General features: G+C 42.7%; 1 protein-coding gene across 1 annotated transcript in view; it reads right to left on the bottom strand.

Moving 5' to 3' along the window:
* Nucleotides 1-6,626: 6,626 nt before the first annotated feature.
* The window catches only part of LOC116406965 (serine/threonine-protein kinase mig-15-like), a 93,716-nt gene continuing 80,504 nt past the window's right edge, over nt 6,627-19,838 (bottom strand). Inside the window, exons 7-12 of the mRNA XM_031892188.1 lie at nt 9,639-9,743; nt 9,446-9,536; nt 9,235-9,353; nt 8,502-8,556; nt 8,028-8,109; nt 6,627-7,241 (exon numbers count right to left, since the gene is read on the bottom strand). Of these exons, the coding sequence (XP_031748048.1) occupies nt 6,950-7,241; nt 8,028-8,109; nt 8,502-8,556; nt 9,235-9,353; nt 9,446-9,536; nt 9,639-9,743 (744 nt within the window). The 3' untranslated portion in view covers nt 6,627-6,949. The remainder of the gene's footprint in view (nt 7,242-8,027; nt 8,110-8,501; nt 8,557-9,234; nt 9,354-9,445; nt 9,537-9,638; nt 9,744-19,838) is intronic.

Genomic DNA, 19,838 nt, shown 5'->3' with positions numbered 1-19,838 from the left:
ATTATATAGTGTGTTCGGCCCAGGAAGGAAGAATATTGGCGGCCATACACGTTGCCAAGCGAGCTGATCTTCTCCCGGTATCCCCACCTACGGGTGGGTTATATCGGGCGAATTCAGGCTTATTAGAACAAGGGATATTAGAACAACGAATCAAGTACAGTACCGGTACTTGATCCCAACTAAGATATAATTACCCCTTATTGGGGGCAGAACAGCCCTATTGGGTTTATTTAATGGTTAAATGATTCCCTTTTCTCTGTAATAATAAAACAGTACCTGTACTTCATCCCAACTAAGATATAATTACCCCTTATTGGGGGCAGAACAGCCCTATTGGGTTTATTTAATGGTTGAATGATTCCCTTTTCTCTGTAATAATAAAACAGTACCTGTACTTGATCCCAACTAAGATATAATTACCCCTTATTGGGGCAGAACAGCCCTATTGGGTTTATTTAATGGTTAAATGATTCCCTTTTCTCTGTAATAATAAAACAGTACCTGTACTTGATCCCAACTAAGATATAAATAATCCTTATTGGATGCAAAACAATCCTATTGGGTTTAATTAATGTTTTATTGATTTTTTAGTAGACTTAAGGGATGGAGATCCAAATTACGGAAAGACCCCTTATCCGTAATACCCTTTGTACCGAGCATTCTGGATAACCGGCCCTATACCTGTATGTCCTTAGGCCTTTAATGGCACTTTGCCAGGGTGCCCCGAGGTGTCATCCAACTATGTTATTTACATAATCAGATAAATTAGGTTTAAAAGGACACACGTGGATCACGTTCAGCCATAATGCCTGTATATAACCTGCCTAACTGCTAGTTGACCCAGAGGAAGGATAAACCCCTTCTGAGGCCTCTCTATTTGCTGCAGGGGGGGGGGGATTCCTTCCTGACTGGACCAACTGGTACCACGATCTCCCATAACCCTGTATTCAGCCGTCCAACCCATTCTAATCAGTCAGTACAGTACAACCAATCAGTGTTTTTACATATTTCTGGTTTGAGTTCTTGAGCCCAGTTGTATTTGGGGGTACAGTTCCCCTTATTATGGGGGGGCATTTCTTGCTGGGGGGGCAGTCCCAGTAGGGCCCTACTTTCCCCAATAGGCAGGTGTCGTGTAGATGTGCTTTTTGGCGAGGAGATCCTTATGGTTTGGGGCATTACAGAGAGGGGGGGTTGCCAGGCTATGATAGTATGGATGGTACAGGCCGAGGGCTCGGGGTACAGGGCTTGTTGCTGGTTACCAGATGGGTAACTGGTTTAGCCTTCAGTGTAATGGTGAGTACATGGCGTGAGTTGTTGCCTTATATATCAGCGCCCCCTGAGCCCCCACAGTACTGTAATCTTCTTTGCAGCTACAACTCTGTGTGTTTTGCCTTTTTATTGCCTCTGGCTATAATACCTTGAGCCTTAAGCTGCCCATACGCGCACCAATGATATCGTAGGAAACCTGTTCGGTGCGTTTGGGGAATCCATGGGAACCGGTATCTCAGGCTGCGGATATGGGTCGTCTCATCACTCAGCCGGGATAAAAGATTTTTATCAGTAACCCACAAACACTAACCCACTGCTGTCCCGCAATACCCTAACCCACATCCCACTGTAACCCACAAACACTAACCCACTGCTGTCCCGCAATACCCTAACCCACATCCCACTGTAACCCACAAACACTAACCACTGCTGTCCGCAATACCCTAACCCACATCCCACTGTAACCCACAAACACTAACCCACTGCTGTCCCGCAATACCCTAACCACATCCCACTGTAACCCACAAACACTAACCCACTGCTGTCCGCAATACCCTAACCACATCCCACTGTAACCCACAAACACTAACCCACTGCTGTCCCGCAATACCCTAACCCACATCCCACTGTAACCCCACAAACACTACCCACTGCTGTCCCGCAATACCCTAACCCACATCCACTGTAACCACAAACACTAACCCACTGCTATCCCGCAATACCCTAACCCACATCCCACTGTAACCCACAAACACTAACCCACTGCTGTCCCGCAATACCATAACCCACATCCCACTGTAACCCACAAACACTAACCCACTCCTGTCCCGCAATACCATATCCCACATCCCACTGTAACCCACAAACATTAACCCATTTCTTACCCACAATACCATAACCCACATCCCACTGTAACCCACAAACATTAATCCACTCCTGACCCGCAATACCATATCCCACATCCCACTGTAACCCACTCCTGATCCACAATACCCTAACTCACATCCCACTGTAACCCACAAACACTAACCCACTCCTGTCCCGCAATACCCTAACCCACATCCCACTGTAACCCACAAATATTAACCCACTCCTTTCCCGCAATACCATAACCCACATCCCACTGTAACCCACAAACACTAATCCACTCCTGTCCCGCAATACCATAACCCACATCCCACCCTCACCCACAAAATATTAACCCACTCCTGACCCGCAATACTATAACCCACATCCCACCCTCACCCACAAAATATTAACCCACTCAATGGCCCTAGAGTAGCAGCATGGGAATCCATGATCAACAAAGCTATACCCCTATACAAGCTAACGTACATAAGGAGAGGGTGCCCTCAAAAATTTGATAAAATATGGTCACCATGGATAGACGCAGAACCCCCCTAAGATATGCAGGTCAGGGAGGTACCCCCCATATCCCCCCCTTGAATAACCTACACACCCAGACACAAGGTAACAGTGTAACCCCAATATCTCACTAAGGCCCTGAAGGGCAGGCTAGTAACCAGAAACACAGCTTGAATGGCAAATAGCATCGGTATCTGCAAAGAAGGCACTGCAATGTTATTATTGTTATGTTGTTATTTACTTTATTTACTTTCTGTACAACAAGTAAATGACAATGGAAACAATATACTGCAAACTATGTACATTTACACTCAATAAAAGAATTGTTATAAAAAAAAATATATATATATTAACCCACTCCTGATCCCACATCCCACCCTAACCCACAAACACTAACCCACTCCTGACCCGCAATACCATAACCCACATCCCACCCTAACCCACATGACATTAACCCACTCCTGACCCATAATACCCTAACCCACATCCCACTGTAACCCACAAACACTAACCCACTCCTGTCCCGCAATACCCTAACCCACATCCCACTGTAACCCACAAACACTAACCCACTCCTGTCCCGCAATACCATAACCCACATCCCACTGTAACCCACAAACACTAACCCACTCCTGTCCCGCAATACCATAACCCACATCCCACTGTAACCCACAAGACATTAACCCACTCCTGTCCCGCAATACCATAACCCACATCCCACTGTAACCCACAAACACTAACCCACTCCTGTCCCGCAATACCCTAACCCACATCCCACTGTAACCCACAAACACTAACCCACTCCTGTCCCGCAATACCATAACCCACATCCCACTGTAACCCACAAACATTAACCCACTCCTGTCCCGCAATACCATAACCCACATCCCACTGTAACCCACAAACATTAACCCACTCCTGACCCCAAATATTATAACCCACATCCCACCCTAACCCACAAGACATTAACCCACTCCTGCAGTTGTTAGAAGATTCTGATATCCATGATGAAGAGAACATGGAGGGCTGCCATCGGGACCACGATGTTAAAGATGTTTTGTGGGGGCCCAAGGATGGTAATTAGGCCCCCTATTTATGCCCCCGACCCTCCCCCGATGGCTGCCTCGTTGTTGATGTTTCAGTGCTTCGTTCCTAAGGAGAGATTGTTCAGTGTTATCCATGGAGTAGGTGAGTATATAATAATTCTGCAATTTGTTCCTTTACTGTGACCATGACCCGCAATTCCATAACCCACATCCCACTGTAACCCCCAAACACTAACCCACTCCTGTCCCGCAATACCCTAACCCACATCCCACTGTAACCCACAAACACTAACCCACTCCTGTCCCGCAATACCATAACCCACATCCCACTGTAACCCACAAACACAAACCCACTCCTTACCCGCAATACCATAACCCACATCCCACCCTAACCCACAAACATTAACCCACTCCTGACCCGCAATACCATAACCCACATCCCACCCTAACCCACAAACATTAACCCACTCCTGACCCGCAATACCATAACCCACATCCCACTATAACCCACAAACACTAACCCACTCCTGACCCGCAATACCATAACCCACATCCCACCCTCACCCACAAACACTAGCCCACTCCTGACCCGCAATACCATTACCCACATCCCACCCTCACCCACAAACACTAACCCACTCCTTACCCGCAATACCATAACCCACATCCCACCCTAACCCACAAACATTAACCCACTCCTTACTCGCAATACCATAACCCACATCCCACCCTAACCCACAAGACGATAACTTACATGTGCAGTTGTTAGAAGATGCTGTCTATGAAGATTCTCATTCATCCAGGTCATGATATACAGTATCTAGTAGAATTAAGTCTAAAACAACTGGACTTTTCTGAGTTTTTCTTGAAAACGTTTCACCACTCATCCGAGTGGCTTCTTCAGTTCAAATGACTGGTAGGGAATTCCCCGGTATTTAAACTCTTGATGGTAGTAGAGTCACAGACATCCAATCACAATGGTTCCATTGAACTTGTTCAGTTAGGTGTTAGCTGAAACTGACAGGTGTAAGAAGGTATGATCCAATCACAATGGTACCAAGATTCTCATTGATGAAGGTGTTAATCCTTCAAAGTACATGACTGGAAGTGTGAACTGTTGTGAAACTGCCGGGGTAAGGATGTCAACGCGCCATTGTATGTTGGTGACAAGCGGTGTCTCAGGCCCCCTCCTCTGTTCAGGGATGGTTTTTTCCAGGTTGGCATAAATGGCCTCTTTCACACCTCTTTCAAACCATCTGTCCTCTCGGTCCAAAATATGCACGTTACTGTCCTCAAAAGAGTGACCTTTTTCTTTGAGGTGTAGATAGACCGCTGAGTCTTGTCCTGAGGAGTTTGCCCGCCTATGTTGGGCCATTCTCTTACAGAGAGGTTGTTTTGTCTCCCCAATGTATAAGTCTGAGCACTCTTCACTACACTGGACAGCATAGACCACATTACTTTTCATGTGCTTGGGTGTTGGGTCTTTCGGGTGCACCAGCTTCTGTCTCAGGGTGTTGCTGGGTTTGAAAAACACAGGAATGCGATGTTTGTTGAAAATTCTCCTAAGTTTTTCTGATGTTCCAGCAACATATGGAATGACTATGTTGTTTCGCCTGCTGTGTTCCTCCCTTCTGTTTGTAGGTCTGGTCTTTCTGTTGGTCTTTGATTTGGTTTTGATGAAGGCCCAGTCTGGGTACCCACAAGTTTTCAGAGCTCCTTTTAGATGTTTATATTCTTTCTCCTTGGCCTCTGCATTGGATGCCACAGTTTCAGCCCGATGATGTAGAGTCCTAATTACACCCAGTTTATGTTCCAAAGGGTGGTGGGAATCACCACCCACACAGACCAGTACTTGCTGTTTGATTCCCACCACCCTTTGGAACATAAACTGGGTGTAATTAGGACTTTACATCATCGGGCTGAAACTGTGGCATCCAATGCAGAGACCAAGGAGAAAGAATATAAACATCTAAAAGGAGCTCTGAAAACTTGTGGGTACCCAGACTGGGCCTTCATCAAAACCAAATCAAAGACCAACAGAAAGACCAGACCTACAAACAGAAGGGAGGAACACAGCAGGCGAAACAACATAGTCATTCCATATGTTGCTGGAACATCAGAAAAACTTAGGAGAATTTTCAACAAACATCGCATTCCTGTGTTTTTCAAACCCAGCAACACCCTGAGACAGAAGCTGGTGCACCCGAAAGACCCAACACCCAAGCACATGAAAAGTAATGTGGTCTATGCTGTCCAGTGTAGTGAAGAGTGCTCAGACTTATACATTGGGGAGACAAAACAACCTCTCTGTAAGAGAATGGCCCAACATAGGCGGGCAAACTCCTCAGGACAAGACTCAGCGGTCTATCTACACCTCAAAGAAAAAGGTCACTCTTTTGAGGACAGTAACGTGCATATTTTGGACCGAGAGGACAGATGGTTTGAAAGAGGTGTGAAAGAGGCCATTTATGCCAACCTGGAAAAACCATCCCTGAACAGAGGAGGGGGCCTGAGACACCGCTTGTCACCAACATACAATGGCGCGTTGACATCCTTACCCCGGCAGTTTCACAACAGTTCACACTTCCAGTCATGTACTTTGAAGGATTAACACCTTCATCAATGAGAATCTTGGTACCATTGTGATTGGATCATACCTTCTTACACCTGTCAGTTTCAGCTAACACCTAACTGAACAAGTTCAATGGAACCATTGTGATTGGATGTCTGTGACTCTACTACCATCAAGAGTTTAAATACCGGGGAATTCCCTACCAGTCATTTGAACTGAAGAAGCCACTCGGATGAGTGGTGAAACGTTTTCAAGAAAAACTCAGAAAAGTCCAGTTGTTTTAGACTTAATTCTACTAGATATTAGAAGATGCTGTTTCCCTGATGAAGAGAACATGGAGGGCTGCCATCGGGACCACGATGTTAAAGATGTTTGTGGGGGCCCAAGGATGGTAATTAGGCCCCCTATTTATGCCCCCGACCCTCCCCCGATGGCTGCCTCGTTGTTCTCGTTTCAGTGCCTCGTTCCTAAGGAGAGATTGTTCAGTGTTATCCATGGAGTAGGTGAGTATATAATAATTCTGCAATTTGTTCCTTGTTACTCTTTGCATTTATATGCATGTTTTATATCACGTTCCCTTTTGCTGCTAATTTAAAGGCCAACTACAACTGTCTAATAATAACATGTTCTCCCCTCTCAGATGTTTGTCTCTCCTGTAGATTTAGCCCAGTTTAGTGAGCTCTGCCCTAATCCAATCTTAGTCTTTATTCTTGGTGGCTTTAGTTATAGAATGATATTGTATGTAGGAAAGCAGGAGAATATTGTAGGAATGGGAACAGTAAATGATTACAGTCTGTGCATCACATGAACTATAATGAGAATGAGCAGTTCCCCTACCTCTGTGCAGGTGTTGGGCGATATTCCTCTGCACCCCCCTTTCACCCCGGAGCTCGGCAATGAAAGGGTGCGTGAGGAGCTGCCTTGCAGATGGTCTCCTGCCTGGGTCTCTCTGCAGGCACTCGCTGATGAAGAAGCGGAACTCGTCACTCCTGGAAAAAAAAACGGTGGTAAAATGATAATTGTTTGTGTTACATTTCCCAGAGTTCACAGTGTGACGACTCCCTGATCCTGCCGCTCTGTACCCAACCCAATCACAGCACAGGCAGCAATAGGGGGTGAGCCCCTTCCCTTCTAAGGGTTCCACTGCTCTGCCTGAAATGGGGGGCTATTGCACTTACTTATGAACCCTGAATTATAAGGGTACATTTACCTGTGACCAAATTACTGTCTCTCTGGTTTTGCCTATATCTTAGCCCGGCTTGTATTGGCTGCCAGATACCGGCCCCAAGAGCTCAAGCTCAGCACGAGAGTCTGCGTTTGCGCATAGAGCTACACATATTACGCATCACCTTCACCCTTATTTCAGCCCGGACTGGGATACAAAATAGGCCAGCCCCCCAGCCCCCCAGCCCCCAGCCCAATAAATAGCCACTGCCTATGGCATCTCACAGCATTTACCTGCCCTCACTTATTTCCCATTTATCCCTTCCCCATCCTTACTTTATGTCATATCCCAATGTCCCCCTCACCATAAAGTCTACCTTGCCCATTTCTCCACCTTTCCTGACTCATTCACACACCTTCTTACACGCTTTCCATTTCCCCACCCTCCCCACCTAACTGCCTATTCCATTTCCCCACCCTCCCCACCTAACTGCCTATTCCATTTCCCCACCCTCCCCACCTAACTGCCTATTCCATTTCCCCACCCTCCCCACCTAACTGCCTATTCTACCCTCTTGCTGCCTTTTGCTATTCTAGTGAAAGGGACTCACCAATTGCCCCTTGATGGTAATGATGGAACTGGACCAGTTGTTATTCGCTGGATCAGCTTCTGCTTGGGAAGTCTTCTGAATGCTGGGATGTAAAGATACAACACAAAAACATGATGACTGATGAATACAACATTTGGGGGCGATTTACTTAAATTGACATTTTTACACTAGAAAGGTACTTGCCAGGTTTTAGTTACCAATTTACATTTCTGTTTTAAATTCTTATTAAATGGGTACATTTTCAAGTTTGAAAAGTCAAATTCTGAAAAAATTCCAGTTTCTTTACCTCAAAAAATTGTGTATTATGGAAACACAGCAAATTAAAATGCTAGTATATCACCCCCTTTGATTTTTATATTTAATAATACTCTATGTTACGGCGTGACACATAAATGCCCCCTGCCCATTCTACTAACAGTTCTACATGCAGTACAGTACACACACACACACACACACACTCTAGGGTTTACTTACGGAGATGTCCTTCCGCCATTTGAATGGCTGCAATCCCTAGTGACCAGATGTCAGCCTGGATATTACAATATGGGGGAAAAGACGAGTATTAGAGAAGATTATACACAGAGTACATGAAAATAATTGCAGTTGCAGATGATTTGGATACTTCTGATACCTATCCACCCACACCCTGATAGTGATTCTATTTGGCTTGCACAATAACAAATCCATTAGAAGCCTATAATCCAGTAGTGAATTGCTGTGACTTTTATGTCTAGAAAATGTCCCCAAATACCCCAAACTGAGAGTCTTGAGTGTTACATGGAGTGTGACATCCCCATAAAGCATAAGCAGTCTAATGGAGTTGGTTTCTATTATTCTTGTGTCCTGCACTTAAAATGCATTTCACTCTCTCATTTCAGATTCTCGTATCACAGAAACCACATTACGGCTCTGGATTCTCTGTTATGAGAGGGGTAAGTAAAGCGAGTGGAACATTTACACGCAGTTCACCCTGTGTAAGTGACATAGTTTAAAGCTTAATATATAAAACTCACCCACGTTCTATTCCTTTCTATGGGATTTTTAGAAGTGTATTTATCAAATGGTGAGTTCTAACTTTCATTCATTGATAAATTGGCTTCTAAAAATCCCATAGGAATGAATAGAAAGTGAGTTTTTCTGTGTAATCTCACATTTTGCTAAATATGCCCCTAACTCTAAGCTAAAAAGAGAGAAGACATGACAATACCTTATGGTCATATTCGCCGCTGTTTTGGGCAAAATGAGCCAGTACTTCCGGAGCCATGTATGCCATGGTCCCCGAAGTGCTGGCGCTCCTTCCTCCGATGGTCGCAAAGCAAAACTCGCCTAAAATTGTATGACAAAAGCAGGAATATTTAGTTAGAAATACAAGCCAGCAGTAAACACCACGGAGAAAAAAATATCCTTGTGTCGCTTACCGATCTTCACCTCTCCGGATGAGGAGATGACAATGTGTTCGGGCTTGATGTCGTGATGGATTATATTCTTCTCTTCCAGATGGTTAAGGCCCTGAGAAATCAAGAAAGCAAAAGTAAGTATATAAATATTTTGTACTCTTTGATTAATTAGAAATATGCAGAATAGCAGGAAGGAGTTTAACAGGTGACCTACCGTTATCACATTCTTGCAAATATAGGCGATCCATCTTTCGCCTAAGGTCCTTTTGGTGGCAATTAGCTCTTCTACAGTCGCACCGGTACAAAGCTCTGTAGCAATCTAGAAGAAAAAGAAAGAATATTTGGCCAACTATTTTAGTTACCTACAATTTTATTGGGAACCCGAGGAAAAGGCTTTGTGGCTTTAAGTCTTGGGGGGACTGCAGTATCAGCTAAATCTGACTCTTTCTTACCAAACTGGATCATGTATGGATCCAAAATGCTAGCTTGTGTAGTAGATCAGTTACAATTGGCATGTTTGCTGCATAAATGTGTAACCTCTCTGAATCAAAACTTCCTTACCCATAGTCCTCCATGTTTCGATGAGGCCTTATGATAAAAGGCCCCATAGAAGTCGACGATGTTCCGGTGGCCAGATACGATTTGAAGGATTCCGACTTCTTTTTCGATCTCCTGTTGCTTCTAGTTTCAAACAAAAGAAACAAGGTAAATAAAATGGATACAATAACAGTTTCAAACACCCCAACCTAACTTGTCGTTATGAAAAATGACAGCTTTGTAATATCCCTACTTGAGTATTGTATAATATGACCGAGACCCCTTGTGTTCTTTTATATCAAACTGCATTTGTTATTTTACTGTTACATAGTTATTAGGGGCCAGGGTATTTCACTGACTGTATTTGGTTAGCAAGTTCTCTTTCTACTGATAACCATAATGTAGGTATAACAAAAGACTAATTAGTATCTAATTAGAGTAATCATGAAGACACATTACCTTCTGATGTTGAATTATAATTATGGCCACTTCCCGTTGTTTTCTTTGGTGCCATCCCTGTTACAAAAGTAGGGAAAGAAGCTCAGTGATCATTACTAACGGAACGCTATGGGAAAGCAAAAAGCTATACAGTAGCATGTAAATATGGAAAGAACAAAGCTGTAGAGAGCACAACCAATGGACAGAATTACCCAAAAGCATGACACAAAGTGACTCATTTTAACACTGAATAAAATATCTTACAATGTAGACGACTCCGTTGGGGTCCTGCCCGATTGGCTCCCCTAGCTTCAAATACCTCCCGGGCTCCTGAAAAATAACATTGTATTTAATAATGTGATAATCAAACTAATATTATTCAGCTGGACAAATAACCTTTGTAACATGTGAGAAGCACAGAAGGTATAGGAGGAACTTGGGTGAAACAGAGGGTGGAAGGCTGGGGGCTGGAAAATGGAAGCCAAACTGAGAATGTTGTGGCAAAATACAGCTTTACAGCTACTTACTGGGTATTTCTCCGAGAGTGGGGTGATGTTATCCTCCTGAGGAAGAGAAAAAAGTGTTTAATCAGAGCAACTCATTTTGCGGAACTGCTAACATTGTATTTTGTAGAACAAGGAAAGGATTCATTCATTCTTAAAATAAATCCCCAGCTAACGGAGAAAAAATCCTCTGATTGCAGGACTATGTATAGTGAAGCCTGGATCTTGGCTTTAGTCTGCATTTTCTAGAAGGGCAATGAGAGATGTGGAAGGTCTGAGAGGCTGTAACGGAGGCACAAAGTGGTGACCAACTGCCCCACTGAGCACTTGTGCATTTGACATTCAGGTAAGAGTGGAATGGGACTTACATAAGAGTTTGTATGATGTGGTGGGATAGGGGGCCCGAATAGGTTTAAAATGGTTTAATGATATATTGAGAGAAAAAATATTAAATTCAGCTCAAACCTCCTCAATCTCCTTCACCTCCTCCTCGCTCAGTTTCGTTGCTGAGCTCTCTGTTTGGCCGGTGTCGGGGCCAGTTTCCATCGGTGACTCCTGGGAAATATAAATACAGTTTTACAACATTAGTAAGAACAGAGCCCCAGTGGCTCCCTGCTCCCTTACTTGTGCATTTGATTGGTGGCTGCAAACTCTGCAGAACCTAACCCCGCCAATGTAAGTGTTAGTCAGAGGGGGCTTAAATTGCCATTTAAATTGCTATTTAATTCATTGCTGCTTACCTCAGTGGTCGCTAGCTGAGGTTCCTCACAGCTTTCCAAGGGTTCCTAGTTAAAGAAGAAAACATCATTGTATAAGATCAACTCACTTCAGTAGAGAATATGATCAAATACATCTGTTCAATTAATTTAATTATATAATGAATTATGATCAGTGTCTTCTTTCTCTCATTGGTTATTACCTTGTAGCTGCTCGCCTCAGCTTGTTCTTCACAATCCTGGTTAAAAGACAGAAAAATGCAAGAATATTTAATAAATGGTATCAGTTTGTGCATTAACTGCACCATTTTTTGCTCAACCACAACTTGAGGCTGTAAATGAGCCCGACACAGTGGTGCTTATTTACTTGTATAGGGGGAATGGCAGATGTGGTGGATTCTCGGCCTGAGCTTAAACTCAGGCTGAATATCTTCCCCCTGTACCCTAAAAAGCTTATTGCCGTGCCTGCACCTGGAGCCATTGTGTTGGCTGGAGCTATACTCAGGAGTTTCCCACCAAAATCCACTCTGTTTGCCTAAACCCAAGGCAGCGCAATGGCTCGGGGCGCCGGCACATCAAGTATTTAGGGACATGGGGTCGGACTCCCAGCCCGTGTTCACAAATTGCCCCCCTAAAGTGAATCTAAAATGTCTATCTCTATTGTGACCCTATTATTTTTTCTTACCTGGCAGATGTCCGGTTCCAGGATTTCTGGAGTCTCCTTAATAAAGAAAAGGTAAGAGAAAGATGTTCCACGTTGTAATAAAGAAGCTAATATACAGTCTTGTATAAAATATAGGGTGATTTTTATTTGCCCCTACTCTCCCCTCCCCGGCAGTAGCCTATGAGTTACATTGTATGAGTGGATGCAATCATAGGAGCCAATCATATTCTTTTCATTTTCTAATTTATACAAGATAGAAGACCGCTAAGTAACAGATGCTGACTGGTTGGTATGGGCAACTGCATTTGGGCAAGTTAGCCTCAGTTACACTATGTTAGTAGATAAGGTTCCCTGTTAGGTAAATATGATTATTATCCTTTACAGATTTTGTTCATGAACCCTGTAGCTCAAATTAAAACACATTGGGACCCCTGCAAACTTTTTGGCCCCCGTACCTCACAGGTGTTGATTGGAGGGTCTCCACTCTCTTCCAAGGGTTCCTGGTTAAGAAGGAAAACCTCAGATCAGCAGAGAAGATGATAAAAATGCATTTTTTTTTATTCATGTGTTGTTTTCTGCTTACCTGTGAGTGGCAGGGGCCGGTGTCGGGGCTCTCCTGCCCAGTCACGTCTTCCTCCTGTTTAAAACAGAAAAATATTGTAAAACAAATTTTTATGGCTAAAAGTAAAGCAAAGTGTGTAAAAGTGTTATTTGATATAAATATATGAGAAATAGAAGGTGTATGTTGCTGTGTAACACAGGGCATAATAAGGAGGTGGGACAGACTCACCAACGCTGAAGTCAACAAATTGCCTCCCCAAAGTGAATTTGCATTTGATATTCTTTTAAAATATCTTTTGCTATTGTTAATATATGTTAATAAATGAACTGTACCCACAATTAGAGAAGAAATGCAACACCCAAACATCTACATTTGCATTACCCATAAATCAGAGCTACGTAGTGGGGTGGATGGTTGTTACATTTGGCTCTGGCCTTTCTATTAAGAAACAACTAACATTTAGGCATGGGTGGAATGGGGCCTATATAGGAGTTTGGGAGATGTAGGGGCCCAAATAGGTTTAAAAAGCTATAATATTATATTGAGGGCAAAATGATCATTCAAAATACAATTCATTGCTGCTTACCTCAAACGTCTCTAGCTGAGGTTCCTCACAGCTTTCCAAGGGTTCCTAGTTAAAGAAGAAAACATCATTGTATAAGATCAACTCATTTCAGTAGAGAATATGATCAAATACATCTGTTTAATTACTTTAATTATATAATGAATTATGATCAGTGTCTTTTTTCTCTCATTGGTTATTACCTTGTAGCTGCTCGCCTCAGCTGGTTCTTCACAATCCTGGTTAAAAGACAGTAAAATGCAAGTACATTTAATAAATGGTATCAGTTTGTGCATTATAGCTTTTCCCAAGCAAAAGTTTGGGAAGTCGTCGGTGCCTAACAAATTGCCCCCCCAAAGTGAATCTAAAATTTATTTCTCTATTGTGACCCTATTATTTTTCCTTACCTGACAGCTCTCCGTGTCGACGATTTCTGGAGTCTCCTGATTAAAAAAGGTAAGAGAAAGATGTTGCACGTTGTAATTTCCATTTTAAAAAAGCTAATATACAGTCTTGCATAAAATATGGGGTTATTTTTTATTTGCCCCTACTCTCCCCTCCCCGGCAGTAGCCTATGAGTTACATTGTAGGAGTGGATGTAATCATAGCAGCCAATCATATTTTTTTTATTTTATAATTTATACAAGATAGAAAACCGCTAAGTAACAGATGCTGACTGGTTGGTATGGGCAACTGCATTTGGGCAAGTTAGCCTCAGTTACACTATGTTAGTAGATAAGGTTCCCTGTTAGGTAAATATGAATATTATCCTTTACAGATATTATTCATGAACCCTGTAGCTCAAATAAAAACACATTGGGACCCCTGCAAACATTTAGGCCCCCGTACCTCGCAGGTGTTGATTCGAGGGTCCTCCTGCTCTTCCAAGGGTTCCTGGTTAAGAAAGAAAACCTCAGATCAGCAGAGAAGATGATAAAAATGCATCTTTTTCATTCATGTGTTATTTTCTGCTTACCTGTGAGTGGCAGGGGCTGGTGTCAGGGCTCTCCTGCCCAGTCACTTCTTCATCCTGTTTAAGACAGAAATAAAGATTGTAAAAATATTTCTCAAGGCTGAAAGTCAAGCAAAGTGTGGGAAAGTGTTATTTGATATAAATATATGAGAAATAGAAGATGTATGTTGCTGTGTAACACAGGGCATAATAAGGAGGTGGGACAGACTCACCAACGCTGGTTGTCGGTACCTAACAAATTGCCCCCCCAAAGTGAATCTAAAATGTCTTTCTCTGTTGTGACCCTATTATTTTTTCTTACCTGACAGATCTTCATGTCCAGGATTTCTGGAGTCTCCTGATTAAAAAAAGGTAAGAGAAAGATGTTGCACAGTGTTATTTCTGTTTTAAAGAAGCTAATATACAGTCTTACATAAAATATAGGGTGATTTTTATTTGCCCCTACTCTCCCCTCCCCGGCAATAGCCTATGAGTTACAATGTATGAGGGTATGTAATCATAGCAGCCAATCATGTTTTTTTCATTTTCTAATTTATACAAGATAGAAGACCGCTAAGTAACAGATGCTGACTGGTTGGTATGGGCAACTGCATTTGGGCAAGTTAGCCTCAGTTACACTATGTTAGTAGATAAGGTTCCCTGTTAGGTAAATATGAATATTATCCTTTACAGATATTATTCATGAACCCTGTAGCTCAAATAAAAACACATTGGGACCCCTGCAAACATTTAGGCCCCCGTACCTCACAGGTGTTGATTCGAGGGTCCTCCTGCTCTTCCAAGGGTTCCTGGTTAAGAAAGAAAACCTCAGATCAGCAGAGAAGATGATAAAAATGCATCTTTTTCATTCATGTGTTATTTTCTGCTTACCTGTGAGTGGCAGGGGCTGGTGTCGGGGCTCTCCTGCCCAGTCACTTCTTCATCCTGTTTAAGACAGAAATAAAGATTGTAAAAATATTTCTCAAGGCTGAAAGTCAAGCAAAGTGTGGGAAAGTGTTATTTGATATAAATATATGAGAAATAGAAGATGTATGTTGCTGTGTAACACAGGGCATAATAAGGAGGTGGGACAGACTCACCAACGCTGGTTGTCGGTACCTAACAAATTGCCCCCCCAAAAGTGAATCTAAAATGTCTTTCTCTGTTGTGACCCTATTATTTTTTCTTACCTGACAGATCTTCATGTCCAGGATTTCTGGAGTCTCCTGATTAAAAAAAGGTAAGAGAAAAATGTGCTCGTTGTAATAAAGAAGCTAATATACAGTCTTGTATAAAATATAGGGTGATTTTCATTTGCCCCAACTCTCCTCCCCTCTTACGCTTACCCGGCAGTTCTCTATCGCCGGCTTCAAGTCTGGCTCTGTATTCTCCTCCTAAGAGAAATAAAGTTACCTGATCAGTTTACTATAACTCTGTAGTTTAGTATCTAAAAAAGACCCGGTACAATACAAATTCACTAAACGACCAAAAACCAAACCATTTCATGTATATTTTTTACTACTTACTTGGCAGGTGTTTTTGCCAGGGATTTCTGGTTGTTCCTGGTAAAGAGATAAAAGTCAAGTTATCAAATTAACTGAGCTTTTTAGAAAGAAGTTAAAATCAGTTATATGTAATATTCAGGGACAGGTGTTTTATTATTGAATTATTTATTACTCACGTGGCAAACGGCGTTGCCAGGTCCAAATGATGGTACCAGCTTAAACCTGGCGCACTTTTTGCCAGTCAAAAAAAGTCATATAAAGTTTTATACGTTCATGGTTTTTAAAAAAAAAAATCTTGAATTTTCCTTGGATAACTTTAATACAGGTATTGGACCCCTTATCCGGAAACCCATTATCCAGAAAGTTCCGAATTACGGAAAGGCCATCTCACATAGACTCCATTTTAATCAAATAATTCACATTTTAAAAAAATATTTCCTTTTTCTCTCTAATAATTAAACAAAACCTTGTACTTGATCCCAACTAAGATATAATTACCCCTTATTGGGGGCAGAACAGCCCTATTGGGTTTATTTAATGGTTAAATGATTCCCTTTTCTCTGTAATAATAAAACAGTACCTGTACTTGATCCCAACTAAGATATAATTACCCCTTATTGGGGCAGAACAGCCCTATTGGGTTTATTTAATGGTTAAATGATTCCCTTTTCTCTGTAATAATAAAACAGTACCTGTACTTGATCCCAACTAAGATATATTTATTCCTTATTGGAGGTAAAACAATTCTATTGGGTTTAATTACCGTTTAAATAATGTTTTTAGCCAACTTTAGGTAGGAGATCCGAATTACGGAAAGACCCCTTATCCGGAAAACCCCAGGTCCCGAGCATTCTGGATAATGGGTCCCATACCTGTAAATTGGCCCCTATGTACATAGTGCATCAAGGTTATTTAGCATAGAAATCTATAGGCAAGGAAATAACACGGCTTTGATAACACAAGTAGGTAGGAAAATGGTGTTCCATGTGCTCTTGGTACGAAACGCGTAAGGCTTCTTGTTTTTACATATGGATCCAATAAATTTTATACATTTTTAATGTAAACTACTTTTGTTGCTGCATTTCTCAACTTTGTTGAAAAAATCCGGAATGCCTGCCCTTTCTATTTTTGATTTTCCCATGATGGCTCCCTATGCTGAGAGGTCTGGGGCATGAGCACCTGGACCCACCACAACTGTGGGTAAGAGATATTTTTACACTCAACCTTGTGTGATTACTTCTTGTTTTGTTTTTGATTCATAGGAAAATGATGTTGCCCAGTTCTTACCATGGCAGATTCAGGGGTGGGATTATCTGCCCGCTTTCGTTTCCTCTGTAATGAAGAAAAAAAGTTTTATCAGAGAAAATAAATGCACAAATAGGAAAACTATAATGCAATAAATGGAGGAGTGAGTATTGAGTGACACATGAGGGATTTGGTGCAAACACAAGTATGACACTGTGTATCCCCTACACTAAAGCGGAATCAGCACTAGTGATAGTTGGGGGCACAATTAGGCTTTCCACCTTTTGTTATGTCTAATACCGGCCAGGGTGGGGGCATGTTTGCTAAGGGGCGGCACCCAGGATACGGGGCATGATGCAAATAGGGGCGGAGTAATGATATCCCCGCCCACATCAAGTGAACCTAGCAGTGCAGGGTAGGGAGGCAAGTTGGGGGAGGGAATTGGAGGTGACGGGGTGGATCAGAGGCGGATTGGAGGTTGGCTGGGGCCGGAGGACTAATTATTATAAATTTACAAGTACATTGCCGGTACATTTGCTGGCGAGATCCTGTAGAAGTCACTGGGAAGTGTCATAGTGAAACATTCCAACTATTCCAGTCTTAATTTTTTGAGCTTTGCGACCCATTAAAAAATGTTAAAATGATGAATTTTAGGTATTCGTGTTGTTTCGATCTTTGATCACATTTTTAATAAATAGATTTTTTTAAATAAATATGGTAACATCCGCAGTTAGTGAGTTTAGTCGAAGTAGAAAAAAAATGCAAAAAAGACACAAATATGAAATATGCCCCTTAGTCTGAGCTGCGGGCAGTCTATCAGGTCATGTGATTAGGTGTTCCCTTTCCATTTGCCCCTCCATGAAGTTTCCCACAGAATGAAATATGTCCTGTTACAGCAGAAAGAGATGAAGCCCTTACCTTGCCGAAGCAAGAGAAACAGCACTTCAGCCGCTTGAACATGTTGTTTCTGTGAAGACAAAATGAAAAACATCACTTTAGCATTTCCCAATACTGTGTTCTATGTACAATTTATTTTTTCATGCGGGCGAGACTTGCTGTAGGAGAAATCATAAACTGGATTTGCTACATTACCTCTCAAATGGAGCTCCAGGTGCTGGAAAAAAAGATGGACCGGGGGGGGCCGGCCGGCCGGCCCAGGGCCGGGGAACCCTAAGCGGCCCCCTCAATAGGCGCTGGCTCTCCTCTAGGCTCGTTCACTAAGGGTGGAAAAGGTGAACTGAGGAGAAACCAGAAAAAAAAATATCCAAAAAGGTGGATAAGCGCCGAAGTCTAGTCTAGTCACACACTGTAGCAATCTGTATAGAGACGGGAATAAAAAGGGCAAGTCAGCTTCACGGATAATGCATTTACCCTTTTAAGGTGCAACATTGGATCAGGGGCCCCATTCAAAGTGTTCCCCCAAATCTCACGCTTACTGACACTCAGGCCGGGATTCCATGTGGTACCTAGGGGGTTAAATTGGTACTAGGGCTAATTTACTAACATAGGTGCCTAAATGCAAGTTGCAGTTGCCAATAGCAACCAATCAGTAATTGGCTGCTACCATTCCCCTAAGGGGCATCACCATCATTTCAGAAGCACTGATTTAGATTTACCCCCTGCAATAGTAAGAAATAGTAAATCAGGCCCTGTGTCCATGGTAAGTGCAAGTACATTCAGTTACACATTAAGGTTGGTACATAAGGGCAGGGCAGATACCCGGGGGCAGAGGGGCAAAACTCTTAGCAGCCTGTCAGTACTGCCCAACCCTGGGTCTGTGTCTCCCAACCAGCGCTGGGAGTAAAGGCGCCTGCAAAGCCCATTTTAGGGGAAAATTCTCCCAATTCACTAAAATCGTTGACAGGAGCAACATCCCCTAGTCTGGGGGGGGGAGTCACCCAACTATTGCCCCTCTTTTTTAGCTAAAATAAGGGTTTTTAGGCAAAACATCTACTACAGGAGAGATGCTTGCTTACCTCTCCCCACAATGGCAACCAATGGACTCTACCAACTGTCACTTTCCTAGAGTGAAGGCAGCTCTCATCATATGACAAATTTTTATGGGCTTTATTTGCCCTTAGATGTGCAGTATATACATTGTATGTACTTATTGTGTACCCAGGTTGGTACATAAGGGCAGGGCAGATACCCGGGGGCAGAGGGGCAAAACTCTTAGGAGCCTGTCAGTACTGGGGACAACAAGCCCATTTTAGTGGAAAATTCTCCAAATTCACTAAAACCAGTGACAGGAGCAACATCCCCTAGTCTGGGGGGGGGGAGTCACCCAACTATTGCCCCTCTTTTTTAGCTAAAATAAGGGTTTTTAGGCAAAACATCTATCAGAGGAGATGTACACTTACCTCTCACCACAATGGCAACCAACGGACTGTACCAACTGTCACTTTCCTAGGGGGAAGGCAGCTCTCATCACATTGACATAACAATGCAGGCGCTGCTGTTAAAGGTTAAGGGGTATAGTTATCATGCTGTGTAAAAAGTGGAGAGAAGCATTACCGGTGATGTAGCCCAGGGCAACGAATAAGCAATTAGATTTCAACAGCTAGAAAACCAAATCAAAGCATCTGATTGGCTGCTATGAACAACATCACCGGGGATGTTTTACTCCACTTTTTACACAGCATGATAAATATACCCCTAAGTGTACCCTTTTGATGAGTGAGGTTTATATGGGCTTTGTTTGCTCTTAGATGGGCAGTACATACTGTAACT

The sequence above is a fragment of the Xenopus tropicalis genome, chromosome 8 (assembly GCF_000004195.4).
Source record: "Xenopus tropicalis strain Nigerian chromosome 8, UCB_Xtro_10.0, whole genome shotgun sequence".
In the NCBI taxonomy this organism is placed as follows: Eukaryota; Metazoa; Chordata; class Amphibia; order Anura; family Pipidae; genus Xenopus; species Xenopus tropicalis.
This window is presented reverse-complemented; position numbering and strand designations above follow the sequence as displayed.